The sequence below is a fragment of the Drosophila melanogaster genome, chromosome 3L (assembly GCF_000001215.4).
Source record: "Drosophila melanogaster chromosome 3L".
Taxonomy (NCBI): Eukaryota; Metazoa; Arthropoda; class Insecta; order Diptera; family Drosophilidae; genus Drosophila; species Drosophila melanogaster.
Window position 1 is genome coordinate 9,813,742 of NT_037436.4, and position 25,218 is coordinate 9,838,959.

Consider the following 25,218-nt stretch of genomic DNA (forward strand, 5'->3'; position numbering starts at 1 on the left):
GCAAGAGCAACTTTTGCTGCTTTCGCGAACTTTTCCGTCGACAGCAGCAGCGCTAGCAGCGACTTTCGTTGAGCGGCGAGTAACAATAATAATTCGCACCGTGGTCGCGAACGTGGTCACCACATCAGCCAGCTCCTAGTTCCGAGTGTACCGACAATCCCGAGTCCGAATTTCGAGTCCGGTACGGTACGACAGTGCAACGCCAGTGCATCAGCGACAGGTGCACCTTTGTGTGTGGGCATAAAAGTGTAATGTGTGTGTGTGTGTGTGTGTGTGTGTGTGCGTGCTGCACCAGAAAACCCAAAAATAAATGCCAGAAAATGTGTCACCTGCAAATAGTGGCGAACAATGAAAAAAATATGAAAAACTCCCAGCCGCGAAAGAGCCATCAAAAATTAATTAAATAAAATGCATTAAAGGAAAACCAAAGCGATATATATTATATATATATATGTATATATATAATTGTCCATTGCATTTGCATCCAGCACACACACAAAAGCTAATTAGCATTTAAAGCACAATTAAAAAGTGGAGCCGTAAAGGCGGCTGGCAAAATAAAATCAACTTCAACCGCGAGAAAAACCAAAAAGCCAGAAAGCACAAAACCAAAAACTGAAAACTGAAACACAAAAATACTGAAAACCCATTTTGCTGCAAGTGAAACAATTAAATGGCATTTTAAGCGCATTTCTTCCCCTTTTCCCCTCGATTTCTATATGGACTCTTTCTTTGTGCTATTTTCATGGTACGGGGGGAAAATCGCTTACCAAAAATACAAAAAAAAATACAAAAAAAGAAGACATATAAAAGTCCGGAGGGTAAAAATGTTGACATCGCTGGCGAGGACGTGGAAAGCCAGAACGAAAATCAAATAAATAAAATTAAAGAAAAACCAAGAACTACGCTCAAAAATAGAATATTAGAGACGTGCCGTGTTATGTTGGTGGTCGGTGGAGGGGGGGGGGGCGCGAGGGGTGCGGCAGTAAAAATGCTGTAATAGTCGGGCCTTATAGCCTGCATATACAATCTATAGCTACAGATACAAATGTATCTATCCATCTTTCGCTGCCGCTGTCTCCATCTTGTCGCTCATCGACGGCGACCGAATATTTTTTATACATATATAATTCATTTTTTCTGCCGCTCTCTTCTTTTTTTTTAATGTTTTTTTTTAACTATTTGGTTTATTTGTTGTTCTTGCTGGCGGGTGGGCAAAAAGAGGTCTAAATATGTGGCCAACTTACAGTGGCGGTTGGAAAAAGAAGGTGTTCCTACAATGAATCAGCATCGAAGATTTGTGGGTGTTTTGAACACATTTTCATACCCATTGCCTAGCTTTTGAGCTTTCCTGCACTGTAATCCCCTTTGTTTTCAATTTTGAACTCAAGGTGGTAATTTTGATGTCGATATTTTGAATATCTGCCAAATGCGCTTCAATGTATTTTAATTTAATGCCATCATTATTGTTAATTAGGTAATAAAAGTCACTCATCCATATGTGCAAATGCGTAAGCGGTTCGGCTTTTCAAAAATAAATCATTTTAATTAATTGAACTCTCGTTCTCTGGCTGCAAATATATCAATATGTTTAGCCGATGAACATTCCTGCACTTTTTGACTACAACTCGTTGACAGTATTTATTTGATGTATTCAAAATAAATGTAGATATTTATAAATGCCTCTGAAATGCTATTTTAATATAAATTTAACAACATTTAAAGTGCTTGATAAATTGCTTTATACTTCGTTTTGGAAAACTTATAATTCTTGTATATCATTTATCATTCTTAATATAAATATAATAATAGGACGGTTGAGGCTAAGGGTGCAGTGATTCTCCAGTATTACAAATACTTTTGTTATTTTTTAAATTTTAATAGAATAGCTGAATTTCATAGAACTATTAAGCTATTATATTGCTTTTATTAGCTTAGTATTTCGCCTTGAACATTTGTTTTCAAAAGAAGCATTTAATACAAAAATATAATGTAAGAACAGTTTTTTACGTATATATCTCACAACAAGGCACCATATTTTGGCAGCCAGTGTGCCAGATTGTATCTGCGTCCACGCATTCGCTAGCCCGTGGATACAGATACATTCCGGCGATCCGCAGCAGCAGCTGCTTCCTCTTCGCCGTCGCTGCCAAAGATGTGAAAATGTAGACTGATGAAACGGAATACAACAAAAGCGAAATGAAAATACAAATAAAAATGAAAATGAAAAGCCAAAGGAAAGGAAAGGCGCCGCCGCCGATGATCATTGCGTAAAGTTGAGCGTTTTCGCCGCTGCTTCGCTTCTGTTGCTGTTTCATTTTCAGTTTCAGTTTCAGTTGGCCGATGGTGCGCTTACAAAACGCCGGTTTTCGGCGGACGCGTTCGCCTTCGCTATCGCGCTCCTCAATAATCCAAAAACCCTGCGCACACCCACACACACACTCATAATGCAGGAGGTGGGGTGGGGAAGGTGAAAGTGCAATAAGAAAGTGCAGCGGGGCGGGGGGCGGGGGCGAGACGGTAAAGTGGCCGAAATTCCGGGCAGCACTCTGAAGCCAACTCTAGCAATTGGATGGCGTTATTTTTGGATTAAGCAGCGCCAAATTGTTACAAACGGTAAGCACCCACATTAAACCAAATAAATACGAATTTTCCCCCAGTGTGTGTGTGTGTGTGTGTGTGTGTATATGTGTGCTTACACTTAAGCCAGACCAGTGTGCGTGTGTTTATTTGGTGAACATTAGTGTGCTTAAGTGCAAAGCCCAACCACCTACTTCTAAACTAAAAACAAGTGGCTAGCACCGAAAACAAATTAGCTGAAAATTGCTCCAGTTTTCAAACCAGTTATGCAGAAATATTTCAGCTATTTACGAAACGAAAACGATCATCAAATTTGATTTACTATTCGTTAAAAGATATGCTCCAGAAATCATAAATAATATCCATTGAATAATTCTTACGATATTCAAATTCCAGAAAAAAATGTTCGAGATTGTTCATTCCTCATAAAAATATATTTATAGATATTATTTATGGATGCTCTCTTATTGGAAATTCGAAATCTTAGAATAATTAACCTAATATACGCCTGCTTTAAAAATATAATTAACAACTTGTAGTTTTGCTTATAAACTCAGCTAAATAGTTTAATCACTTCAATCGTGCCTCAAATATTTCGATTGAAATTTGTTTTTATCACTCAATTACAAGTGCGAAAATTCTTTAGGTGTTCAATATTGAATGATCAAATTGCAAACGTTTGTTTAAATATTTCTGTGTTTGTGTGGCGGCCGCATGAAATATACAAGCAATTCAACAAAATCGAGAACAGTCGCAGCACAATGCTACTGTATTTTAATAATGAAATTAGCAAAAACATGGCTGGCTAAATCAACAGCTTTCATCCAGTTTCGGGATTTGGGATGTGGATACAGACAAGGATGTGAATGTGAAATCCTCGAGATCCACACACATATGGACACCCAGATTTGCGAGATGCCTCGCCTCGACGAAAATCTAACAATATTTGCACCTGATTCCAATGCACACGTATGTGTGCACACACGCACACATTTAGCCACGATTATAGTTTATATAGCACTCTCAAATTTGACAGACACACCCACACTCACACACACACACACACACACACAAATGGCATGGAGTCGATGCAATGCCAGCGATGATAATGATGTCGATGCCAAAATAAAGACACTGAAAAATGAACAGGGGATACTCGTAGATGTTAATTGGGTTGTGGGGAAGATGCTATGCTCTCACCTGAAAAATGTCACTTTAATTTTAATAATTAATGGATTGAAAAATGCTGGACGCACTTAAATTTGCCAGTGATTTCTCCAGCAATTTAATCGAGTATTTTTTTAAGTAAAGAAAATTTAATCAAGCTGTGGTCATAAAATATTTACAGCCATACATACAAGTAAAACATATTGATTACAAGTATGCCTGAAAATATCAACCATTCTATTACTTATATTTTTAGTACATAGCTAAAGACTATATTAGATAAAAATAAATACTTGAAACATAATTTTGCATAAAAAATACTCCTATTAACTATGATTAGTATTTGGGCCAAAAATTAAATATTTTGTTTTATTATATGTGTCTATTTCATTTATTGGTAAGCTTTAATATTTAAAATTCAAATGCCGAATCCCCTTAGGCTTAGGCTAGTTGCATAAATTTTCAAAAGCAGATCGCACGTTGAAATATATTCGTTTCACCTACCTCTAAAATATTGAGTAATTGCAGACAAATATTATTTAAAAATTTGGCTCAAGGCAGTGCCATGTGACATATTGGCTGATTGACTGTTGCTGGGGCAATATTATTTTTAAAGCGAAACATTCAATTTTTCCCATTGACTTTCCATCGCTGGCGTTCAAGGGGCCACTACAATTTCATAACGTCAAACAAATGATGTGAAAAACTCTCGGCACTGCAACTCGGCAGCAACTTTGTTTTAATTTAAATGTACACATGTCCTGCGGCTGTTAATTTTTTGTGCTAGGGAAAGGGTATTGAAAGCGTTGCTCCAAATTGTGTCGGCTGTGGCATATGGCACAGGGTTATATGCGCTCATGCTCATTTTGTTCATTTTTTGAAACATTATTTTTGCAGGAATTTTTTATGCAAATTCCCTTACAATTCGTGCGCTAAGTACAGAGTGCAGCACGCACCTGTTTGTGTGCCTTCGTATGTGTGAGCTGTGGGCGAGTGTGCATGTGTGCGTATATGTGAGTTTGTATGAGTTTTGCGTTAAACTTTAATTGGGACATCAAGTGGCAAGCTCTTGTTGCTGCTGGCGCTCTTTTCTCTCACGTCGTATTTCGCTGCTTTCCTGCCTTTTGTGTGTAATTTGCATAATATTTTATTAAATGTTGATTAATTTGTGCGATTCTTGGTCCGCTTCCGTTCCGCCCAGCCAGAATATTGCGTGCTTACGGGGGCAGCAGCTGTGGCAGCTGCAACACAAACAGCAGCAACAGCAGCAACATGCAACAGCAAAGCAGCAACCAGAAGCAATTAAACGGCATAAAATGCCTGCAAATACAAAAATACTTCATTACGATAATTTCAAGTATCTTTTATTTGCAATTTCCATACAGCAATGGGGTACATCCCCTATGATTTTCGTACACTTTCCTCGAAATGACGCAAATCTAAATAATGGTATCTCTTCCTCCCAGCTGCTAATTTTATTTGAGGTGACACACAAGGCGGGAATTTTTAATTTCAAAATAGAGACTTCGAGAGAAGGCGCCGATTCGAGTGTGTGTGGAAAATATGAGTGTGGCAAAAAAAAAAAAAAAATGAGCACATTTCAATATTTTTGGCTCTATTTTTAGGCCAACGCACAAAATAGCAAGACAAACAAAATCGTCGGATGAACACACACACACAGGAAAATATAAAATACTTTTTGTTTTGCCCAGCCAGGCGGTGCTCAAATTAGTTTAAGATACATTTCTAAATGTGACAGTAGTGAGTGAGTGTCTCAGGAAATTGGAAAAATAAATACTATACGTGCCGTTTTGCATATTTTCGATAGTTGTTCGTACGAAATTCCACAATTGTAATTTGTTAGCAACAGCTGTAAAATCAAAATGAATTTTGTTGTAGCCATTGGCAATTGATTCCAATTCGCAATTGAGCGACTTTTAACTATAAAATCTATATATGTATATCTACAATTTTTGATGGCAATAAAGTGTTATATATAGACCGTTGACATTGAAGTGCTGATGCTGCTGGAAATATTTTTAAAATTATTTTGCTCTTATTTCAAATACTTGTTTGAGTCTCCCCGTTTTGTGTTTTGTGTTTATAATTAGACGTTCACATATATTTTGAGGAGAATTTAGTGATAAGTTATACAAGGTTAACAGAAATGGCAAATAAAATTGCTTCGGTTGTTATTAAATAATACAGGCGAATTGTTTTACATGCCATTAGTATATTACATTTGCAGGTTTTTAATTAAGTGTTAACACATTAATTAATTATGTTAAACACAGTAAATGTGCTTGCATTATAGACAACCAATTTGTTGAACAAATTTGTTCTGGCAAATTACATGATTGAATAAATGATTGTTAATTTCATAGTTAAATAAAGATATAACATTTCTTATGTCAGTATGCGGAACTCAATTACTACTCAGCCAATTAGCCTTTATGACCAGCTTGTTTAAGAATTAATTAAACGCTACCATTGAAACTTAATCACATTATTGCCAACTCCTTTTCAAATTAAGTTTTCACTTACCTCATTATCTCACTCGGTGTTATTTTGCATTTCAATTACAGAACGAACAACGACCGACATTTAACGATTAACATTAAGACCAACTGAAGTAGGGGAAAGTGCTTAGGATTCCTTTTTTCCGAATTCGCCCACATACCGCCAGCAAAGAAGAACAACAAAACAAAAACCGATAAGCGGAACTAAGTCGCGTGGAAGATTTTAAAAAATATTCTTTTTATCAACAATATTTTTTGAAAAACTTCCAAAGACCCAAAGACATTCGAAGCAGTAGCCGACAACAGAGAAGCTTCGAGGCAAACAAAGGCCAGCCAACAAAGCAAGCGAAGTTCAACATTTCCCAAGAAGCAACTCGCAACTCTGCAGGAAGAAGCAGTCCAAAAAGGAAACAACCAAAAACAACCATACAAAATGGCTGCCCTACAACGGAAGCTGGTGCACAAGCAGTTCAACTCGCCCATGGGCCTCTATTCCCAGGAGAACGTGAAGGCCACATTGAACCGCGAGCTGAAAGCCTTCGGCGGCGAGGGGTAAGTAACGTGACGGTGCGGATTGGTGGGGGGGAAATGATTAAAAATAAGAGAAAGAAAATAGAGCTTGTTTGCCCAAGCGAAATGATTATCATACATTTAAATGCATAATTTCATAAAATAGATGAAATCAGCCAGCTGGGGGAAAATGCTCGCCAAAACGTTTGCTTTCCTCTCAGCCGGGATACATATTCCCTAGCGGAATTTCTATTCACTTTTTAGGGTCATCAAGGGGATTTAAAACCAGCCGTTGCAAACCATTAAAATCTATATCTTAAAGTTAGTGTCTTAATCTGATCTTAAACCAATTCCAAATGAATATATTTATAAGCACTTTTTCGAAACGATCTTTTATCTAGAAAAGTTCAATTAAAATAGTTAAGCTTTAAATAATAAATATTTTTTCTATAAGACTCCCATTTTAGTTCAAAGATACATGATACTTGAAAGGAACTCTAATATGACTGTTTTTTATTCGCCATAGCCCTGGAAATACGTTGGTAACACAAGCTCCACTGAAAGCCTCCCTTTGCTGTCTGTTCTATTTTGACAGATACAAAATCCGCTGCCACAAAACAGGTGCACAAAACACATTAATTAGTGGGCAAACAAGGGGGCGATGGGGATTTAAAGGGGGGGTATGCCCCTCACTTTGTGCATCGCAGCGCGACTGCAGCGTCGACTGAGGCAGCGACTGCGACTGCAACTGCTGCCAATTTGTTGCTGTGGCACACAGATACTCAAAAACACGATGGCGGCAAAAACAACATGAGCAGCGCCTACAATTAAATGCTTTGACGTTTAATTGTAATTACCAAAAAGCTTTACAGGCAACACACGGCGACGCGTATCTCAGCGATGCTTTTCCGACTCGAGATTCATTTGTAGCTGATGCTGTTTGTCGCCACAACAATAACACCATCTCGTTGTAGTGCCTCCACATACGTACATATGTACATACATATATCGCTGGCATTGTTGTTTGAATAAACCGGCCTCAGTTGCACCTCACCTCACCTCTAGTCGACAAACCGATCAGATACGATCCGCCAGATAGATATAGTGGTGATCTGCTCTGGTGAGCAAAAAACTTTAAGTGGCTTTCAGTTATTCGGTGACTATGCGTGCGACAAAACGTGTTCAACTGCAACGGAGTCTTTGAAATTTAATTACCAGAGCCCAAAAACTGAAAACTATAAGCTGACAACTGAAAACTTAAAACTCAAAACTTTCAATCGCATATTCGCGAGCGTGAGTGTGCGTAACGTGTTTTCCCGAATTAGGGAGCAACTTTTCCCAAAAACAGCTGAGCCAAGGCTTCGACCAAGTTGAAACTTCGAAAATAAAATGTACGTGTAGCGGGAGCAACCCAAAAGATACTTTTTATATAACGCCAGTCAAGTGTGAACCGGCAAAAAGGAGCATTTTAGATACCCAGGGCTTGATCTTAGAATGTTTCAAACAAACTTAAATACACCAATAATATTTTCGAATATTATCATTATATCATTAGAAAATATACAAAATAATTAATATAGTTTGAAGCATTCGGACAGTTATAAGATTGAATTAAATCTGTTTGGAGACTATTATGTTGTTGATAAAAATCCACAAGATAGATTACTTGATTATATGATACCAACAATATTATTAACTTTAGAAATTAAGTTCTATATATAATTTGCTCATGATCCACCATTTATTAATACCAATTATTTTCTGCGCGTGTAAAGTGATTAAAAATAATTCAAGACGTCAGCCAGTCGATGAGTCACCCAGTTTAGCATTAGTGCACCGATTTAATGCAACAGAATTGAGTCGAAAAAAAAAAAAACAAAAATAACAACTAAAACAATGTCAACAAACAAGCGGCAGGCGTCTAGCCAAAAAAGTAGTGAGGCATCTCTTGACTTTCTGCCCATCGGTGAATCACAGTGAAATCGGAAAATTAACCAATCAAATTTCGAACAGAAAATAATTAAAACGCTGTGCTGTTAATTAAGCAAACGCCACTAAGTGGATATCTGGGCAAATATTTGAGCAAATCTCTATTAAAATTCAATGAATTGAATGTCTATCTATCTATCTATTTGTCTTTATTTTTGAGCCAAAATGGGCCTGCGGCGAATGAGGTTGTCACAATGTTTACACTTCCTTCAAATTAATCAACTAATTAAAGTTGAGGCCGACAGATGTGAGTGATTTTTTGCCAAATGTTCCCAGCTAAAAGGTCAATGTCGGATCTAATGAGGAATGGCTGACGTTCGTCTTAAATTGCCGAAAAAGCTTAAAGCTTGGCGATTATCTCTGGACTTTGTCGTCCATAAATTCTTTAAGGTCTTATCTCAGCAGGCACATTTTCTTAGCTTAAATATTTCTGTTTGTTATCTCGTTTTGTTGAGGCAAAACATTTCGTCCCAGATTAAGATGATGCGTTGAAAGCAAAACATTTCAAGCAAATTATAATTAAAGTTGAAAACTCTTTTTGCCAGCTTAAAGAAAATCGCCAGGCAAGCGAAAGGCATAGTTTTGTTTGTGTGCAAAATTTCCACCCAACTTGCTGCGATTTAAATCAAAATTTGATTTTCCTTCCGCTCAAAGGAGCATATTTTCGTATGGAAAAAAATAAACATTGTTATAATAGAATTTGGATATATCAAAGTGTGTTTAAAATTGTTCATATTGTTCTTTTGCTAACCATTTAGTGTATCTGTTCACTTTTAAAGGCTAAAATTATTATCGAAATATTTATAATATTTAATGTTTGAAGAAATTAAAAAGCGATGTTTCGAATTGCGCTTATTTATTGTAGTTTCAAGTTTCAAAGCCGTGCATATAGTTTATACTTAATACTTTTACGTAACATGTCTCATATATGTATGTATGTAAACTGATGGACCAGGTATCGCAGCATTTTTAGGAGTCGCAGTATGCCCTCAACGTGGAAAAGGAACACGATTTGCGGCAACAGGAGTCGACAACGCCGCGAAAATCGCGCCGAATGCTCGACAGTGAGTTCATGTGGTGAGATTCGGAGCTATCCAAATCCGCCAAGTGGTCCTCATAATCGAATAGGCCCACTGCAAGTAAAATAAGTGAGTTCGTGCCGTTTGGAAACCCCAAACCCCAAAAAAACGCAGCCGATACTCACAGGTGCCTCGTTTGGCGAACATTGAATTGAATCCATTGGGACAGGCAACCCTCAGCATGTCCATCAAGGCGGGGCCACAAGCCCGCAGCGAGTTTGCGGCCTGGGCGGATAGCAGGAGCGGGATCAGGAACAGGAGAACTGGGATCACGGAGCGGAACATCATTGCCTTGCTGGAACTGCTGCTGGATAGGATGTGGTGCAGTTTCCGCCGCTGTCAGCCATTTTTATATCCGCCGGCGCACTTTCACCTGTCAGATTGGATTAGTCTTTTGGGGTCAGCGTGGGCAGGAGCGTACTTGCTAATTTTCAATGTCAGGACATCGCAGGGTGCTATCATTAATTTATGCCCATGGATTAGCGTAACTTTCGCTTAATCGGATGCACCAAGGGGGTGGCGGAATCTATATATAATAGCTGAAATCAAAATGTATAACGATATATATGGTCTTTAGTTAGAAGGGCTTTCATTTTCAATATGTTTAATTGGCTTATCGTGCAAATAGTGCATACGATCATAAGTTTGTATTTCATGAAATATTTAAGTAATGTACTTATTGTATATCTAAGAAAGTAAAGTCGTATATTACATTTTTGCCTGTTCACATGTATAATTCTATAACATATACCAAAAGAACGCATGACAATCGAATACATGCCTGCGAGGAGAGCATATTTAAAAATAAATTTAAATTTGGCGCTAACTGCTTGCAAGCAGTCGAAGCAGTGCGCCAAACACACAAGCAGTATATACCGCGAAATTTAAAATTTTACCTCATACAATATACGATGTGCATTGATTCTTACTAATTGTATTGTATTTTTACGTTATTTTTAGGATTGAAGTCGACGATCAAATAACGAAGCCCCTGAACTTGGCCAACTCGGCCGTTCTGCGCGCCGTCGAAGAGGAAGAACAACAAGCCAAATGTGGTAAGATATACCTCTCTTTTTTGGATATTTGTCTATGCGCGTTTATTTTATGTTGCCTAGACAAAAAGAAACAGTGTAGAAACATACAACAAAACAGCAAACTCCAGTCCCAGTGCTCGTCCAATATTAGTGTTTTTTACAGATAAATTTAAATAAATTCAGGGGACTTCCCCCACAAAGATTTTTACCCCACTGAAAGGCAGAGTCGCCCGCGTCAACGAGGCGAGGTGGATGCACTGCATCACACGCTGCACCAGCAGCTTCTGAACCAGATCAAAACAGACTATCTCAGTCATCAGCAGGACATCACTATCGATCGGGACACGGTGCTGAAAATCAACCGTCTGGCCACCAAGAGGCATCTGCTCAAACGGGATCACAGCTGGCCTCCAGCTGAGCAGGATCAACCAACTATCAATCCCGAACAGAGCCATCAGATCTCCTGCAGCCCATCGCACAGTATTGAGGCTCTGAGGGAGAAGTTCCAGAGTCCCACCCTGGTTATCGAACCCACTGCCAATGAAGTGAGAGAGCAGCGACGACGCGATGGTGGCTCCAAAGAGAGATCAAAAACGCTCCAAAAGCACACCAAAGAACCTGACCTGGCGGAAGTTTTCCATCAAACTCCCATATCCAAGGGATTCTCCGCTCCAGAGACCAAGGCAGCCGATGTGGATTTGGGTTTGGTGGCTCCGCGATGTGAGTACTACGAGCAATTGGCCCACAAAAGGTCCGCCACACCAACTCTGCCCACTCAAATCACTCCATATAGGCCAAGATACAAGAGACAGGCTCATTCCCTGGATCGTAGCCGCTCCCGGAAACGTACAGTGGGTGCTCCGGAATTGCCGCCACCTAAGCCGAGAACTTCAAAGCCAAAAGTCCAACGGCGGTGCATAAAACTGGCCACTGAGGTAAAGATCTCATATGGCCACGACGGCGACAGCGAGGATGATCCCAATTCTGGTCAAGATGTGGATTTGGAGACCTTGCCGCTGCCACCGACACCGGTGTCGCCAGCTGCCGCAAATCTCAATCAAGCGAAGACAGCAGGGCGAATGGTAATTGACAACGTGGCAGTTAAACAGCAGCAGCAGATGGCTTTGGCTTTGGCCACAAATGGGAGCATCAGTCCGGTGAATCCGAGTCCAAGTCCGTTGGCCAACACTCGCATTGTGCCCATTCGCGTGGAGGCATCGGCGGACCAGCTCAAGCTGAGTGCCCAGCAGATCTACGACGACGCCTGTTCGTATCTGCAGGATCACCAGGAGATGGAGGACATCCAGCCGCGAACCGAGAGTCCCACCTATGTGAGTGCCACCGGTGGGATTAAGTTGCTCCAACGGCAGTCGAGCAGTACGCCAAGCACTCCAGTTCCACCACCCTTGCCATCGCCGATAATGCGTTCCAAGTCTGGTCAGGATTCGCAGGCTAAGGAAAATCAGACGAAAAGACAGGGACGCATCTACAGTCTGGAGACCGCAACGGAGAAGCAGCATGAGGCACATGTTGAAATCGCCCAGTTGGAGGCTAAGTATGCCCACATCCAGCAATCCATAGCTGAGCACTTGCTCCAGATCGATGCCTATATGGAGAATGCCAAGCAGGCGCTGCAAAGGAGCGCTCAGACCACACCAGTATCAACTCCGGTACCAATACCACCAACAGCAACAGCAACTCCACCGCCACCTCCTCCGCCACCACCAACAGCCCTACCCGCCAGACCAATCAGTTCGGCGTCCAACGAAGCGTGGGACATCTTCGCCCATCGCCAGTCACCCATTTTGGCCGTGGAAAGCCCATTGCAGGCAATACTCCGACAGATTTACACCCGGGCAGCTGGATTACCAAAAAGGCTTTCCAAAGAGATTAAGGAGGATGCCGACGCCGAGGCGGAGGAGGAATCTCTTACCGAAAACGTGCCCATCGTGGAGCGGGCACTGGAGGATCTGCACAAGATTGCGGTGGCACTGGAGCAAAAATCGGAGCCCGCGAAACTCATGCACGTAGAACTCCGGACAACGCCAGCTGTCTCTGAAGCGGAGCACGTAGTCATCAAGGACGAGGAACAGGACGCGGACATGGAGTACAGACACGTATCGGATGTAATTGCCAACTATGAGCAATTGGCCAAAAAGGAGTTCGAGGAGTGGAAGGAGGAGCAGGTGGTAAATAGCGAGGAGATGCTGCCCAAAACAGAGTTGAGAAAAGCTATAGAGGAGCAGCTGGCCAAAAAAGGATTAAGGGGAGGTAAAAAGGTACTTGAAGGAGAGGAAAAACCCGTGACCAAACTGGATGTTGAAAAGGATGTGAAAAAGGATGCAAAGGCGGTAGCAGCATCCAAAGAGGAGTTGGTGGAAGACAAATCAGCTATCCAAAAAGAGAGTAAAAAAGATTTGGGTACTAGTGAAGCCCCAGCAGATCTTACAAAGGATGCGGATGCGGTGGAGGAAACGGAGAGATCCTGCGGCCATGGCGATTCCTCAGTCTACTGCCCAGTTTGTGATGAAATGCGCTGCTCACCAAACACCTGGGGCAAACTTAACAAAGCCGATCAGTGGCGGATTGCCAATCTGCACAACGAACCCTTGAAGAACTACAAAGCCACCTATGAGATACGGAGTCCGTATATCTCGCGGCAAATCTCCTGGGAGGATATGCAGTCGGCCAAGGAGAATGTGCCACCGGAGAAACTGCAACGACAACGAAGTTTTGTGGAAATTGTGACCACACCAGCGACAGAATCTCCGCCTCCATCGACGCCGCCGCCGCCGCCACCTCCTCCACCCAGACAGTTGGCACTTCAGAAACCGGAAACGGAAGTAACATGGGAGCGTAGTCGTTCGCCCAGTCCGCTGCCATCTCGCAAGTATCCCGCTCCACTCATAGAAGCTCCGCAGCGCTCCAGCTCACCCTATGGCCTCAATCCCGTCCAGACGAAAGCTCCACCATCGCCGGTTAATCTTCCGGCGAAATTCACGCATGTCCCCCAGCTCGAAGGTCACAATATTGGACTCCTGGTGAAAACGGCCACAGAGCCACTGCAGCAGAGCATGTCGGCATCCTCTACAATGCTGGCTGCCACGCCCCCACGTTCTGCGGCACAGCCCACGCCCTTCGAATTCCCCAGTCTCGAGCAGGCGGAGGAGCAGCACAAGTTCAAATCCCTGGCCTCCTTCGACGAGGTGCAGCGAGATTTCGGCGTTAACCGATCATTCGATAATGTATCACCTCGTCCATATCTGGGTATTGAAGGTGCGTGACATCCCCACCGATTTGTGTATCCCATTATGTGTGATCCAAGGGATTCTTCCACATGATTCAGTGTTCTTTTCAGTGACTCAGTAGATTTAGAGAAACCTTGGGCATTTAGGGATTATGCGAATTTCAAATTTTCTCGCTATTGATATTTTTCTTTAAAATTTCATTTTTCTTCAGCTTATATGCTTTGCAGACAGATCATATGCGTCTATTTTCGAATTATATTGCTGACTTTATGAGCAGACATATATCACAGATATATGTATGTGCATATATATTCGGGACCAATGAATGTTTTAATTAACTAGGTATTTTGCCACACATTTTCTGCCCAGTCGAAATAGTCAATAACTCGAAACAAGAATTCGTTGTCCCTTTAAGTAATTTATACCTTTGTGTGCATAAACATATCTCAAATGTATGTTGAGTATTTATATGTAAACAACAGACTCGTTTGTAGCCAAAATTAATTGTCATGCATGCACAAATTAAATGACTCTTTGTGTGGCAACTAGATATTGTGAACGTAAAATTTTTCGTATTTATCTGTGACGTTTGACGGTCAAAACGAATTTGTTGCGTGGCTAACGAGCAAACCATTCCTATTATATCAAATAATTGCGAGCGTAGGGATTATTTCAATGGATGATATGGCAGACACACACATATGAGTTACAAGCTTGCTAATAATTTTAATGAGCCAACTTTTGCCATGTACACCTGTGTGAATACGTTTAAAAACAGATTTGTTTTAGTTCGCCCAAAATGACAGCCGTTTAAATTTAGCCAACGATTCGCTGGCTTTTGAGTCACAAAACTACTTATATCTGCTTTGGCCACAAGATAGATGATAGATAGTTAGTTGGCCGGGATCAGACTATATCCGCAAGATGGATGGACGTGTGGTGCGCCCACTTGATTTGCCGCCCAGGCATAACAAATCGCCATAACAATAAACAGTCATCCAACCTACTTGGGCATCCTATATAGAACTGGGCAAAGAGCCGCGCAGTATGCGCATATATCCCCCACTATATATATACATATATGTATATTTATATATATATATAGAATTAAAGATATAGATAGATGCGGCAAACACCTTGAGATATTCTGCCGCGAGTGAGGGAGTGGGCACGATGATAAGTATTTCAAGGTGGGGCCCACAAATCACACAAAAATCGAAGGTGTGTAAACAATGCCAACAACAGCTTGGGGCGAAGGTGGGTATGGTAAGGGATCCATTCCGATCAAGATCTGCATACTTAGCAGATCCTCGCGGAATATACCCATTTGCATGGCTATGCCTCTAGATGATATCTCTGAGTTGCTAACGCTCTCGGAGAAGTCTTTACTTTCGCGTATCTCACGGATTCAGATTCAGATTCAGCTACAGCTGAAAGATACAGATACGAAAGTCGAGTGTGTGCCGAATGTGTGGGTTGGAACCCATACGAGTGCCAATGTTTCTACATCTTGGCGCTGGCTAACAATAATTTCCTCTGCATTTCTCTGGCTCCTCACTTAGTAGCATACATCGAAGGCAAACATATCGCAGCGCGAACGATCAACGAATTAGCAAATAGAAATAGCCAATAGCTATAATAGAAAATAGAAATTAAATTGGGCAAACGCACGCGAATCGAACCGAATCAAATCGAAATTGAATAAAAAGAACAAAAAAAATAAATTCAATCGCCGTGTTTTGCCGAATCATTATTTTATTTCGAATTTTTCAACGATATCGATCCGAAGGATAAACGAAACGCGCTCCGATCTGCGAAATTGAGCGTAAAAAAACAAAAAAATCAGAGCCATAAATCAAATAAAATCCAAGTCGAAGTCGTGGTGTTCCTCAGCAGCAGCAGACTCTCCAAATATCGAATTCAATTGATTGCACCTCGTTATTATATAACGCTCTTCTCGACTTTCGGCGAGCGGACAAGTCAAAAAATAGCCGCAAAAAAACAAACATATACATCTTGGCATATAAGTGTATTTGTTATTTTTGATATCTATACGAGAATATTTTTATTCTTACGCCAAGGCCCGATCGCCCATATAGATAGATAGCCAAATAGATAGAGATACGCGAGTAGAGAGCAATATACATATAACCATGGTCGCTCAGTGGAAAATCATCAACGAGAACTACAAAAATCTGGAGGGTAAACACACACATCATTTTCACACCACCCCCCATATGTGCATGTATATAGCAATATATCGCCACGATCCCCCCCCCCCCAAAAACGATTTCGACCAAACAAATGTTGCCAATGCAGCCGCAGCAGCAACAGCAGCAGCAGCAACATGTTGCAAGTACAGCGACGACATCCTCATCACCCCATGAGTAATGTCAAATTCTTAGCTTTCGGCTCGTTCTCATCGTCTAAATTTAGATGCAATGACAGCCGTGTATGATTTGCAGAATCTGCACCGATATCCCCACCAGCCCCATCGTTCCCACCGACCGCCCCGCCCCCTTTGTGTTCGCACATTGCTATTCCACATTGGCTATAATTTTAATTGGCTTAAATCATTTTCAAATTGTTTAGCTAGCACTGGGACGCAGTGCGGCATCCAAGGTTATAGTGACGCCCACGTTTTGGCCGCATTTTGTTGAATGTTATTGCACGGCAGCTGCACCGAGCAGCTGCATCATCATCGAAAGAATTCCGAGTATTTATCGTTAACGTTTTTTTTTTATTTCTCTACTCTCTTTGATTCAGGCTACAAGCGTGTGGCCTGGCCACCGGCCTCCGAGGAGCGGATCATCCGGGAGTTCACCCCCCAGCCGCAGACTCAGAGTCCGGCTCCCGGTGCCGGAGGCTACTATCCGCAGGCCCACGCTCCCACAGCAGCAGCTGCCGCTCCACCTCAGGTAAATTGCCAACCCAAGTGCTCAATTGAAACCAATGAATTGTATATACATATATAGTCAAGTTTCGTGTGCGTCGAGTGTAAATATAATTGTATCCGCCACTGACACAATTTGTATCTCATCCCGGTGGGGCATTAAACGCCATGTACATAGCATTTGGAGACCCAACTCTGCACTCCCATTTTCCCAGCCTAACCACACTGACAACTTTCAGGGTCCCATTTATAACAACGTCCAGCCACGCACCACCCAAACACCACAAAATGCCTACCCATCGGCACCACAAACCACCAGCACCGCCTACCCCACCAACCAGTACCCAGATAGTTATTCGCATCAGGAGCAGCAGCAGCAACAGCAGCAACAGCAGCCTGTGCAGTACACACAGGCGCAGTTCGGTCGGCAACGCTCGAGGGAACCCGTCCAGGTTTCAGCTCCATCTCCAGCTCCCGCAACCGATCCCAGCGGTTATCCATACCAGGCTAACTATCAGTCCAACTATCCGCAGGAGCCGCTGCAGGCAGTGAACAATGTGGGTGGTGGCTGGAAACACATTGGTGCTCCGCAGCCTAAGTCACGCAGTGAATTCACCGCCGGCAATGGAGCCTATCCCCCGTTCCAGGGATCCTACCAGCAGCAACAACAGCAGCCGCAGGTACCGTCTTGGTCGGATTGGATCCCGATTTTTGGCTAAGCGAAGTGATGCTACATATTGCACTGCGGCTGCGATCGTCTATGTCTCCTGCCAACGTTGATCTCCTTCTATCTAGAACACATACTAAACTTCCTTCTGAAATACTTACTAAACATTATTACACTAATAACTATTTATTTGTACTTGAGGCAAAACCTTAGTATTACCATACTTTCCATTTTATACACTTAATAAACTTGCATTCTCTACTAAACTTAATATTACCCTATAAAAAACTCTCTAGAAATGCTTCTTCTTAAATGGTTTTTCTTTAACTTGGTAATAAAAGATGTAATGTCCTTTTAAAAATCAAATAATTTGTAGTAACTTTGTACTCACTCACTTTTGCATGGCAAAATCTGAACTAACTCCTGTTCTTAGGCAAATACTCACTTAACCTATGGCTTTAATGGCATTTGCTTCTTTCTCTGCGACTTTCAGCTGTAAACTGCGCCTAAACTTATCCAATACTTAACTCGAAACTCAACCTCCCACCCTCTAACTATGGTCTTTTGTCTATCTCTATCTCCAACATATTCTATCAATTCTATCTACATCCAATGTGAATGTGTCGTATGCACCTCCCAACCAACAAAACACCACCCATCTACGAATTAAAATCATAACCTGTGATCGAAACCCATGTCGAACATGCATGTTGGCACCACCAAACACCACCACACCACTGCACCACTGCACCATCGGTTGAATCTCAGCAGCAGCAGTACGGTGCTCCGTCTTACGATGGCCAGCAGCCTGGAGCACAGTGGCAACAGCAACAGCAGCAGCAGCAGGTTCCGCAGCAGCAGTATCAGCCTCAATCGCAGGCTCAGGCGCCCTATCAGCCACCACAGTGGAACCAGCCGCAGCAGCAGCAGCAGCAGCCATCGTACCAGGCTTCACCGTACCAACAGCAGCAACAGCAACAGCCATCCTATTACCCACAGCAAAATGGTGGCTCGACCTATGCTCAACCCCCATACAATTCTTATTCGCAGCCCCAGTTGCCCTACTCGCAGGATCAGACTGATCTGCAGCAGCAGCAACAACAGCAGCAGCAGCAGTATCCGGGAGCCTACGCTGGCCAGGATAGCTACCGGGGCGCCAGTCCCGGCATCATCACCCTGCGCAAGGAGGCTCCAGTCAGCCAGAAGCCTGCACCAGTCTACACTTCGCAGCCAGCCGCCGTCAGTTATCAGGGTACTGTGGATCACCTTAAATTAGTTAACTTATAGTTAACATTTATAAAATTATTCTAGGAGGCAGCAAATTGCGCGGAGATTTGAAATGGCCACCACCGGAGTACAAGGAGGCCGCGGCTCGCGAGAACGAGGAACGACGCCAGTTGGCGTTGGGTCCCGTCTGCCGTCCCAGGAGAGTTAACCGGGTAGGATATAGCCGCTTAAGATACATATCAATTCGATATTAATGCATATGTGTAATAGCAGGACTACACACCCTTCTTTGCCAAGCACCAGTTGAACAATGGCTATCCCAGCTACAAGGTGCCTCCGGGCACCCAGCACATTTTCGGCTAAGTTTGGGAAAGACTCTTTCAGATGCCAAGAACAACAACAACAACAACAGCATAAAATTCAATGGAACCCACTTCATAATAATACTGAAAACGATCAATGTCTATGTTACTAAAACGAAACACTAACGAATCAATCTATCTATATAGGATATATACAATTGTTATACTAATCTTAAATGACCACTAACGACGCCATATATACTATACATATATTACGAAACGAACCCATGTTAGGTGAATGCAATACTACAGCAGGTGTGACACCAACCGGTGAATCATCTTCAATATTATCCGTATAAATATAGATGCTCGCTGATTCCACGATCAGATTGCATCCACTCGAGATAATACTAATGATGATTCGTGGGCTTGGAACCCTGATCCAAGCTGCCCAAACGGTGCAGCAATGGATAACGAAAATCTCCATGCACCCATACTATATACACATATTTGGAGCATGTGCATATAGTATGGCTTAGATTGGAGACCAGAACTATATGCTATATGCTATATAGTGCTAGATGCTAAGATGATTGTTAAACTATTAACTAGCAAATGAAATGGAAACGATGCGACCCAAGACGGAAAAATGATAATGAGATTGAACCTTGTCTTAGATGTAAGAGCAATACTAAACTATTTATTGTGAGCATATTCTATTTAACGCAGATCCCGTGCAGCGATGAGCTCAAGGAATCCTCTGGGCGAACCACAATCACCAATTGTAAATTGTTCCCCGATATCGTGGCACATCCTTTGGAGCCGCTCGCACGGGTTTCTCAATGTTTATTGTTTGAGTTTGCATGCTTTTTGCTTATATCTATATTATATGCACATATATATATATATATATATATATTTACCTTGAAATTGTTAAACTGCAAATTATAAAAAACCGTCAAATATCCCGCTATAAGTAAGTTATACAAGAAACCAGGCGACCGCGCCGAAACAAATCTGTGAGTTCGAAATATGTCATTCAAGGATATTAAATTCAACGCGCACGTTCGGATTATGCCACCCCTATAAGGCCCCATCAGTCCCCCTTCCAGCCGTCTGAGGTCGGCCCTTTAGTTCGCCCGCTGACCCCAGGCAATAATATGAGGATGCCTTTGCCTGCTGGACGAGCAGCCGCGGACTCAGGGCCCAGATCTTGGCGTATGGATGGGGGATGAGGCCGGGGCGAGATCGAGGACGGGCCAACACAACTCTCAGACTTTACCAATTACTATGACCAGCAATGTCTATACGCAACTACACTACGATGTATAACTAATATGAAATGAGAAACTAAATAAACGGCAAGTTTTGAATACTCGCGACGAGAAGAACTATTTCGAAGGTTTTTTTCAATTGGGTTTTTGGACTCTCTTTATTGAAACGCTCGGCTCGCATTCGATGGCTAAAACTTAATAGTAATCATAATAGTATCGTATTAATAAATAACTAAAAGTAAGGCCAAATCAATTTCAACGCTAGTTACAACAAGTTATCCATTCTGTGGCACTGGGCATCCAATCAAATTAAATGCAAACGGAGCTGCGAACGGGTTGGCTTTCCATCTCGATATCAATTTGAAAGACTTTTGTTTAACTACATTTGCAACAATACAGGACGCTACGGCTGAGACGCATACGATTAATTATATTTTGTGTCGTACAATCAAATTCTCCGACCAGGTGCACATTCTTTGTGCTCTAAACTCAATTTGCAACAATAAAGTGCCCCTCGGCTTATCGGCTGTGTTCACTACTCGATGACGCATCTCCTTGGCGACGGTTTGTTTTTTGTGTTTAGTTGGGTAAATTCAATTAATCACGAGTGCTCCTCGCCACCCTGCTAATCAGCATCCACTTCTCACTCCGCACTCGCACAGCACTTGATAATTTGATATAATTTCGTTTGTTTATTGTTTTGGATGAGCTGCCCTCAGAATCGTCCATTGTCCGCTAGGTAAACATTAGTGATTGATTGATGGGTTGACATTGCTTCTAGTTATTCGATGGCTCCAGGTCCATGTTCTGGCCGGCGCTGGTAGACGGGGATGTGGTGGAGTCAGCCTGAGAGCTCGACCGTTTGGTCGAACTGCTCGCGAAACGTCCGGAGCTGGAAGCGCCCTGTGACGAGCCCGAGGGCCGGCTATCCGCACCCTTGTCCTCGTCGTCATCGTCGTCGTCCTCCTCCTGGATCAGTTTTCGTGCCAGTTTGACGGCCTCAAACTCGCGATAGTGGGCCTTACGGCGTCGCTCGAATTCGCGCCGCCGTTCTGCAAGCAAATATGTTTGAGCAATTGTTGGAATCTGAGATGTTCATGGTACTTACGTCGCTCCTCTTCGCTAAGGGGCTGGTCATCACCGGAGGAACCATCGTCCTCGATGCTCTCTGTCGACGGCTGTGTGTTAGCCGCTATGCGGAGTCTGCAAATTAGTATGTGTTTTTAGTAATTGTAAGTGCAATAATATGTAAACTACAAAATGACTGGCACGGCTTTAAAATAAGTCTTCAAATTTCAAAAAAAACTTTTTCTTTTCAAACAAATTATTGATTATGAATTTAGCTAGTTATATTCTTAAGAAATCTGAGGCAGTCATATTGCTCAATAATGTTGATATATTTGATTATCATTTTGCAAATCGTATAATTATCAACGATTGTTTAATCTCTGAATCTATAAGTCACATGTAAACAAACAAATGTGAACGGCGCATTTTCTGGAAATCAGTTTTGTTTGAAACTTGATACTCTGTGCTCTTGCCAAACCATTTAGCAAGTAAACAATAGGAAAGCTCCACATACTTCTCCACTAGCAACTCCGTGTCCAGCTCGTCCCTGTTCTCGTCGAAGCCCTCCGTGTAGTTGTACGGCGTTTTGGGCTCATCGATTTTCATGTGTCCGTAGTCCTTGTCGGCCGGATGGAAGGTCTGCATCACGTTCAGCTCATCGAACTTGGCACTTTTGCGAAAACTTTTTAAAAGGATGAAAAAGAAACCAATTAATAAGGGCTATTAACTGGGGTCATTCGATGACCTCACCTGGCTCCCGACTTGTCGAAGCTACGCGAAGTCTTTAGTATACCCTTGCAGGGTAGCTGTGGGCTGGGATTGTTCTGCATCCTGGCTATCTGTGTTACCTGTAACAATGGGCAAAGACCAGAGTGTGCTTTAGTTGCGAACAATGCACGCGGATAATTACGTCAGGCGGTTGGGAGTCATTGATGATTTCGTAGATTTTATGGTTGTTGTTTCTGTTGCTGCTGCCACTGTTGCTGCTGGACAATCGTGAATCACGGCGGCAGTAGCCGAACAGGCACTGAAATCGCGATGTTCGCCAGATTATAATGGCACAGGTCGCGGCGAAACCTCGTGCCCTTGGAGGGGTTGCCATTGCCGCCCACTGGGTGGCCACTACGGCCAGCAATGCCCCACCAACACCCCGCTGGACATCCGACGCATTGTTGTCGTCCGCCTCCGCCTGCACCACCGCCTCCATTCCGAATCCCACTTACTTGTGTGACTTTCGCCTGTTAACTGCAATTGCAACTGCGTTTCCGGAGGGCAATTTACGCCACAATCTTCAAGTTGGCAGCCAGCTGGGTTTTGGGCGAGGGCCACGATCTCATCGATGTCGCCAGACGGGCGGTTTTGATCTTAATTTGGAAAACGTTAGATTTGGCTCTTTACGCTTTAATGGTCACTGTGTGGATATTCTCTTCTAATTTGTATTGCAAAGCAAATGGCAAATCCGGTAAAATATTCTAACAAATTCTACTAGAGCTGGCAACACAGCGATGGCACCTTCGATTACATTTAATCGATACTTGCGTATCGTGACCCAAGCCGACACAAAAACATAACATGCTTTAAATAAATAGCTCAGACTCGAACCAATTTTAAAAATAGTTTTCAAAACTTCGTTTGAGAAATTCATTTTTGAGAGGAAAGAACATGCATTCAAATTTATTTTTGAATATCCTTCGGAAAGATATTTCAACGAATTTGAGTTAATTGGAGTTCACAAAATTAAATAAAGAAAACCCTGTCCATTAAAAATCAACGTTTTATATCGTACACTTTACTTGCTATTATCAAGGTCATTAAATTAAATACTTAGAAGGCTAGAAATTAGTAGGTGTTGTAGAAAAAATGCTGCATGTATCAGTCTCTCAGTTGAAGCGCTGGAAGTTCTGCTGCTGATTGAACATCATCTGTTGCTGCTGCTGCTGCTGTTGTTGCTGCTGCTGCTGTTGCTGCTGCTGCTGGTGGTGAAAATCTTGCTGGTTACCAGCTCCGGACAATCGAACTCTCTTTGCATTCGGCTCAGCGTTCATTTGCTGCTGCTGCTGCTGCTGTTGTTGTTGCTGCTGCTGTTGCTGCTGCTGTTGCTGCTGTTGTTGCTGCTGCTGTTGCTGCTGTCGCTTATTATCCGACTTATCTTCCTGGTCGTCGTCGGTGAGGAATTCACGCTTGGGATACGGTATGGGGCAGCCGGCGAACACGTCCTGCGTGGGCTGCGGCTCCTCCTGGAAGTACTGATCCTGCATGGCCTGTTCGGAGGTGATGCGCTTGTTGGGATCCATTAGCAGCAGCTTCTGCAGCAGGTGAAAGGCCTTGCTGTCTGGCTTTATTTTGTGCCTTTCCATGTATTTGGCCAGCGAGCAGGTGGAGTATGTGGAGCGTTTAAAGTCCTTTGTCAGCGTATGATGTTCCGGCATCTTCTTGATATCCTCCCAGTCCTTGTCCTGCGGAAAGCCCATCACATTGAAGATGCGGTCTAGCTGATCGTGATGGTACGGATTACTGGTCTTTATGTCCTCCTGGCGGCAATGGAAGATGGGCTCCGAAGTGAGTAGTTCGGCGAAAATACAGCCAATAGCCCAGATGTCGATAGCCTTGGTGTAGTGACGAGCGCCAAGCAGCAGTTCCGGAGCGCGATACCAAAAGGTAACCACCACGGGATCCAGATCTGCCAGCGGTTTCAATGGGGCATTGAAGAGCCGCGCGAAACCCATGTCGGCGATTTTTACGCGGCCCCTCTCGTTGCCATCGCCCATCACCAGGATGTTGGCCGGCTTCAGGTCACGATGTAGCACCCAATTACTGTGCAGATAGTGAATCCCATCCAGAATCTGATATAGCAGACTTTTAACCATACCGCGGGGAACCACAACCTGCTTTTTGGTGGCCTTAGCAGCCCGATGGAACTTAATGATGTGCCACAGGTCGTGCTCCGCATAGTCGATCAACAGGAACACCTTGCGGTCGTTGTGCGACAGAAACACCCGGATGAGGGTAATTACGTTCTGATGCTTCAGTTCGCGCAGCAATGCGATCTCGCGGCAGGCGGACATGGACAATCCGGTGCCGTCGATCTGCTTCAAGGCATATTCTTTGCCATCGCTAAAGAACATGAATACTATAATTATTTATATTGTTTGAAGAGCACCCGATGACCAGTTCACCTTGTCTCCTTCCATTTCGCCTTGTAGACGTGGCCGTATGTTCCGCGTCCCACCTTACAGCCCTCGTAGTTGAATAGGTCCTCCACTTTCGTACGCTCTATCTGCGTTTTCATCTTGAAATCGTAGTCCATTTTTACAAAAGTTTGCAAATTCCACAATTGTTTGTAAATGAAGATGCCGCCAATCAGCTGTCTCCCGATAACGATAACACAGCCTTAACCAGGGATGGAAAATGGGAACAGTGCTCGCCATACCTAGCTTTTTTTATAGCTAGCCTTTTAAAACAGAAAACATTTTTTTATAATTTTGTTTTTTTTAATTTTTTGTTTACTGTTTAAAAAATTCTATTGTATCCACAAACAAGCAAAGCCAGAAAAACTTTCTGTATATTTCATTCAACCTCGTAAAAAAAAAACTTGTTTCTAAAGAAAGAAAGAAAATAGAAATATAATCCCCCTAAATATTTTTGAATTCTGAACCAAATC

At 42.6% G+C, this 25,218-nt stretch overlaps 4 protein-coding genes across 21 annotated transcripts; 1 reads left to right on the top strand and 3 right to left on the bottom strand.

Moving 5' to 3' along the window:
- Positions 1 to 105: 105 nt before the first annotated feature.
- On the top strand, positions 106 to 20,604 carry CG43897 (uncharacterized protein). 17 transcript variants are annotated; one of them, NM_001274729.1, is made up of 8 exons: positions 106 to 220; positions 6,539 to 6,818; positions 10,805 to 10,899; positions 16,893 to 17,044; positions 17,259 to 17,699; positions 18,461 to 18,938; positions 18,998 to 19,125; positions 19,187 to 20,604. In NM_001274729.1, exons 2-8 carry the CDS (start codon positions 6,700 to 6,702, stop codon positions 19,274 to 19,276), a joined length of 1,503 nt encoding a protein of 500 aa, NP_001261658.1. In that variant the 5' UTR covers positions 106 to 220; positions 6,539 to 6,699; the 3' UTR covers positions 19,277 to 20,604. The 17 variants fall into 17 exon arrangements, with proteins under 17 accessions (NP_001261658.1, NP_001261656.1, NP_001261659.1 ...); NM_001274727.1 differs by having other exon boundaries at positions 106 to 186; positions 18,458 to 18,938; NM_001274730.1 differs by lacking the exon at positions 17,259 to 17,699 and adding an exon at positions 11,062 to 14,154 and having other exon boundaries at positions 106 to 181; positions 6,333 to 6,818; positions 18,458 to 18,938.
- Ilp5 (Insulin-like peptide 5) lies at positions 9,608 to 10,156 on the bottom strand. The gene is made up of 2 exons (NM_206315.2): positions 9,970 to 10,156; positions 9,608 to 9,898 (listed from the first exon to the last, which is right to left on the bottom strand). Exons 1-2 carry the CDS (start codon positions 10,130 to 10,132, stop codon positions 9,735 to 9,737), a joined length of 327 nt encoding a protein of 108 aa, NP_996037.2. The 5' UTR covers positions 10,133 to 10,156; the 3' UTR covers positions 9,608 to 9,734.
- A 21-nt stretch (positions 20,605 to 20,625) lies between the features above and the next one.
- On the bottom strand, positions 20,626 to 23,064 carry I-2 (Inhibitor-2; the record flags this gene model as incomplete). 2 transcript variants are annotated; one of them, NM_079289.3, is made up of 5 exons in its annotated part: positions 20,626 to 21,541; positions 21,598 to 21,692; positions 22,072 to 22,239; positions 22,308 to 22,405; positions 22,781 to 23,064. In NM_079289.3, the coding sequence occupies 4 exons, from the start codon at positions 22,385 to 22,387 to the stop codon at positions 21,267 to 21,269; spliced, it is 618 nt and encodes a 205-aa protein (NP_524013.1). In that variant the 3' UTR covers positions 20,626 to 21,266. The 2 variants fall into 2 exon arrangements, with proteins under 2 accessions (NP_524013.1, NP_001097564.1); NM_001104094.2 differs by lacking the exon at positions 22,781 to 23,064 and adding an exon at positions 22,468 to 22,764.
- A 274-nt stretch (positions 23,065 to 23,338) lies between these two features.
- Positions 23,339 to 24,929, bottom strand: Cdk8 (Cyclin-dependent kinase 8). The gene is made up of 2 exons (NM_080487.4): positions 24,734 to 24,929; positions 23,339 to 24,671 (listed from the first exon to the last, which is right to left on the bottom strand). The coding sequence occupies exons 1-2, from the start codon at positions 24,862 to 24,864 to the stop codon at positions 23,438 to 23,440; spliced, it is 1,365 nt and encodes a 454-aa protein (NP_536735.2). The 5' UTR covers positions 24,865 to 24,929; the 3' UTR covers positions 23,339 to 23,437.
- Positions 24,930 to 25,218: the final 289 nt, after the last annotated feature.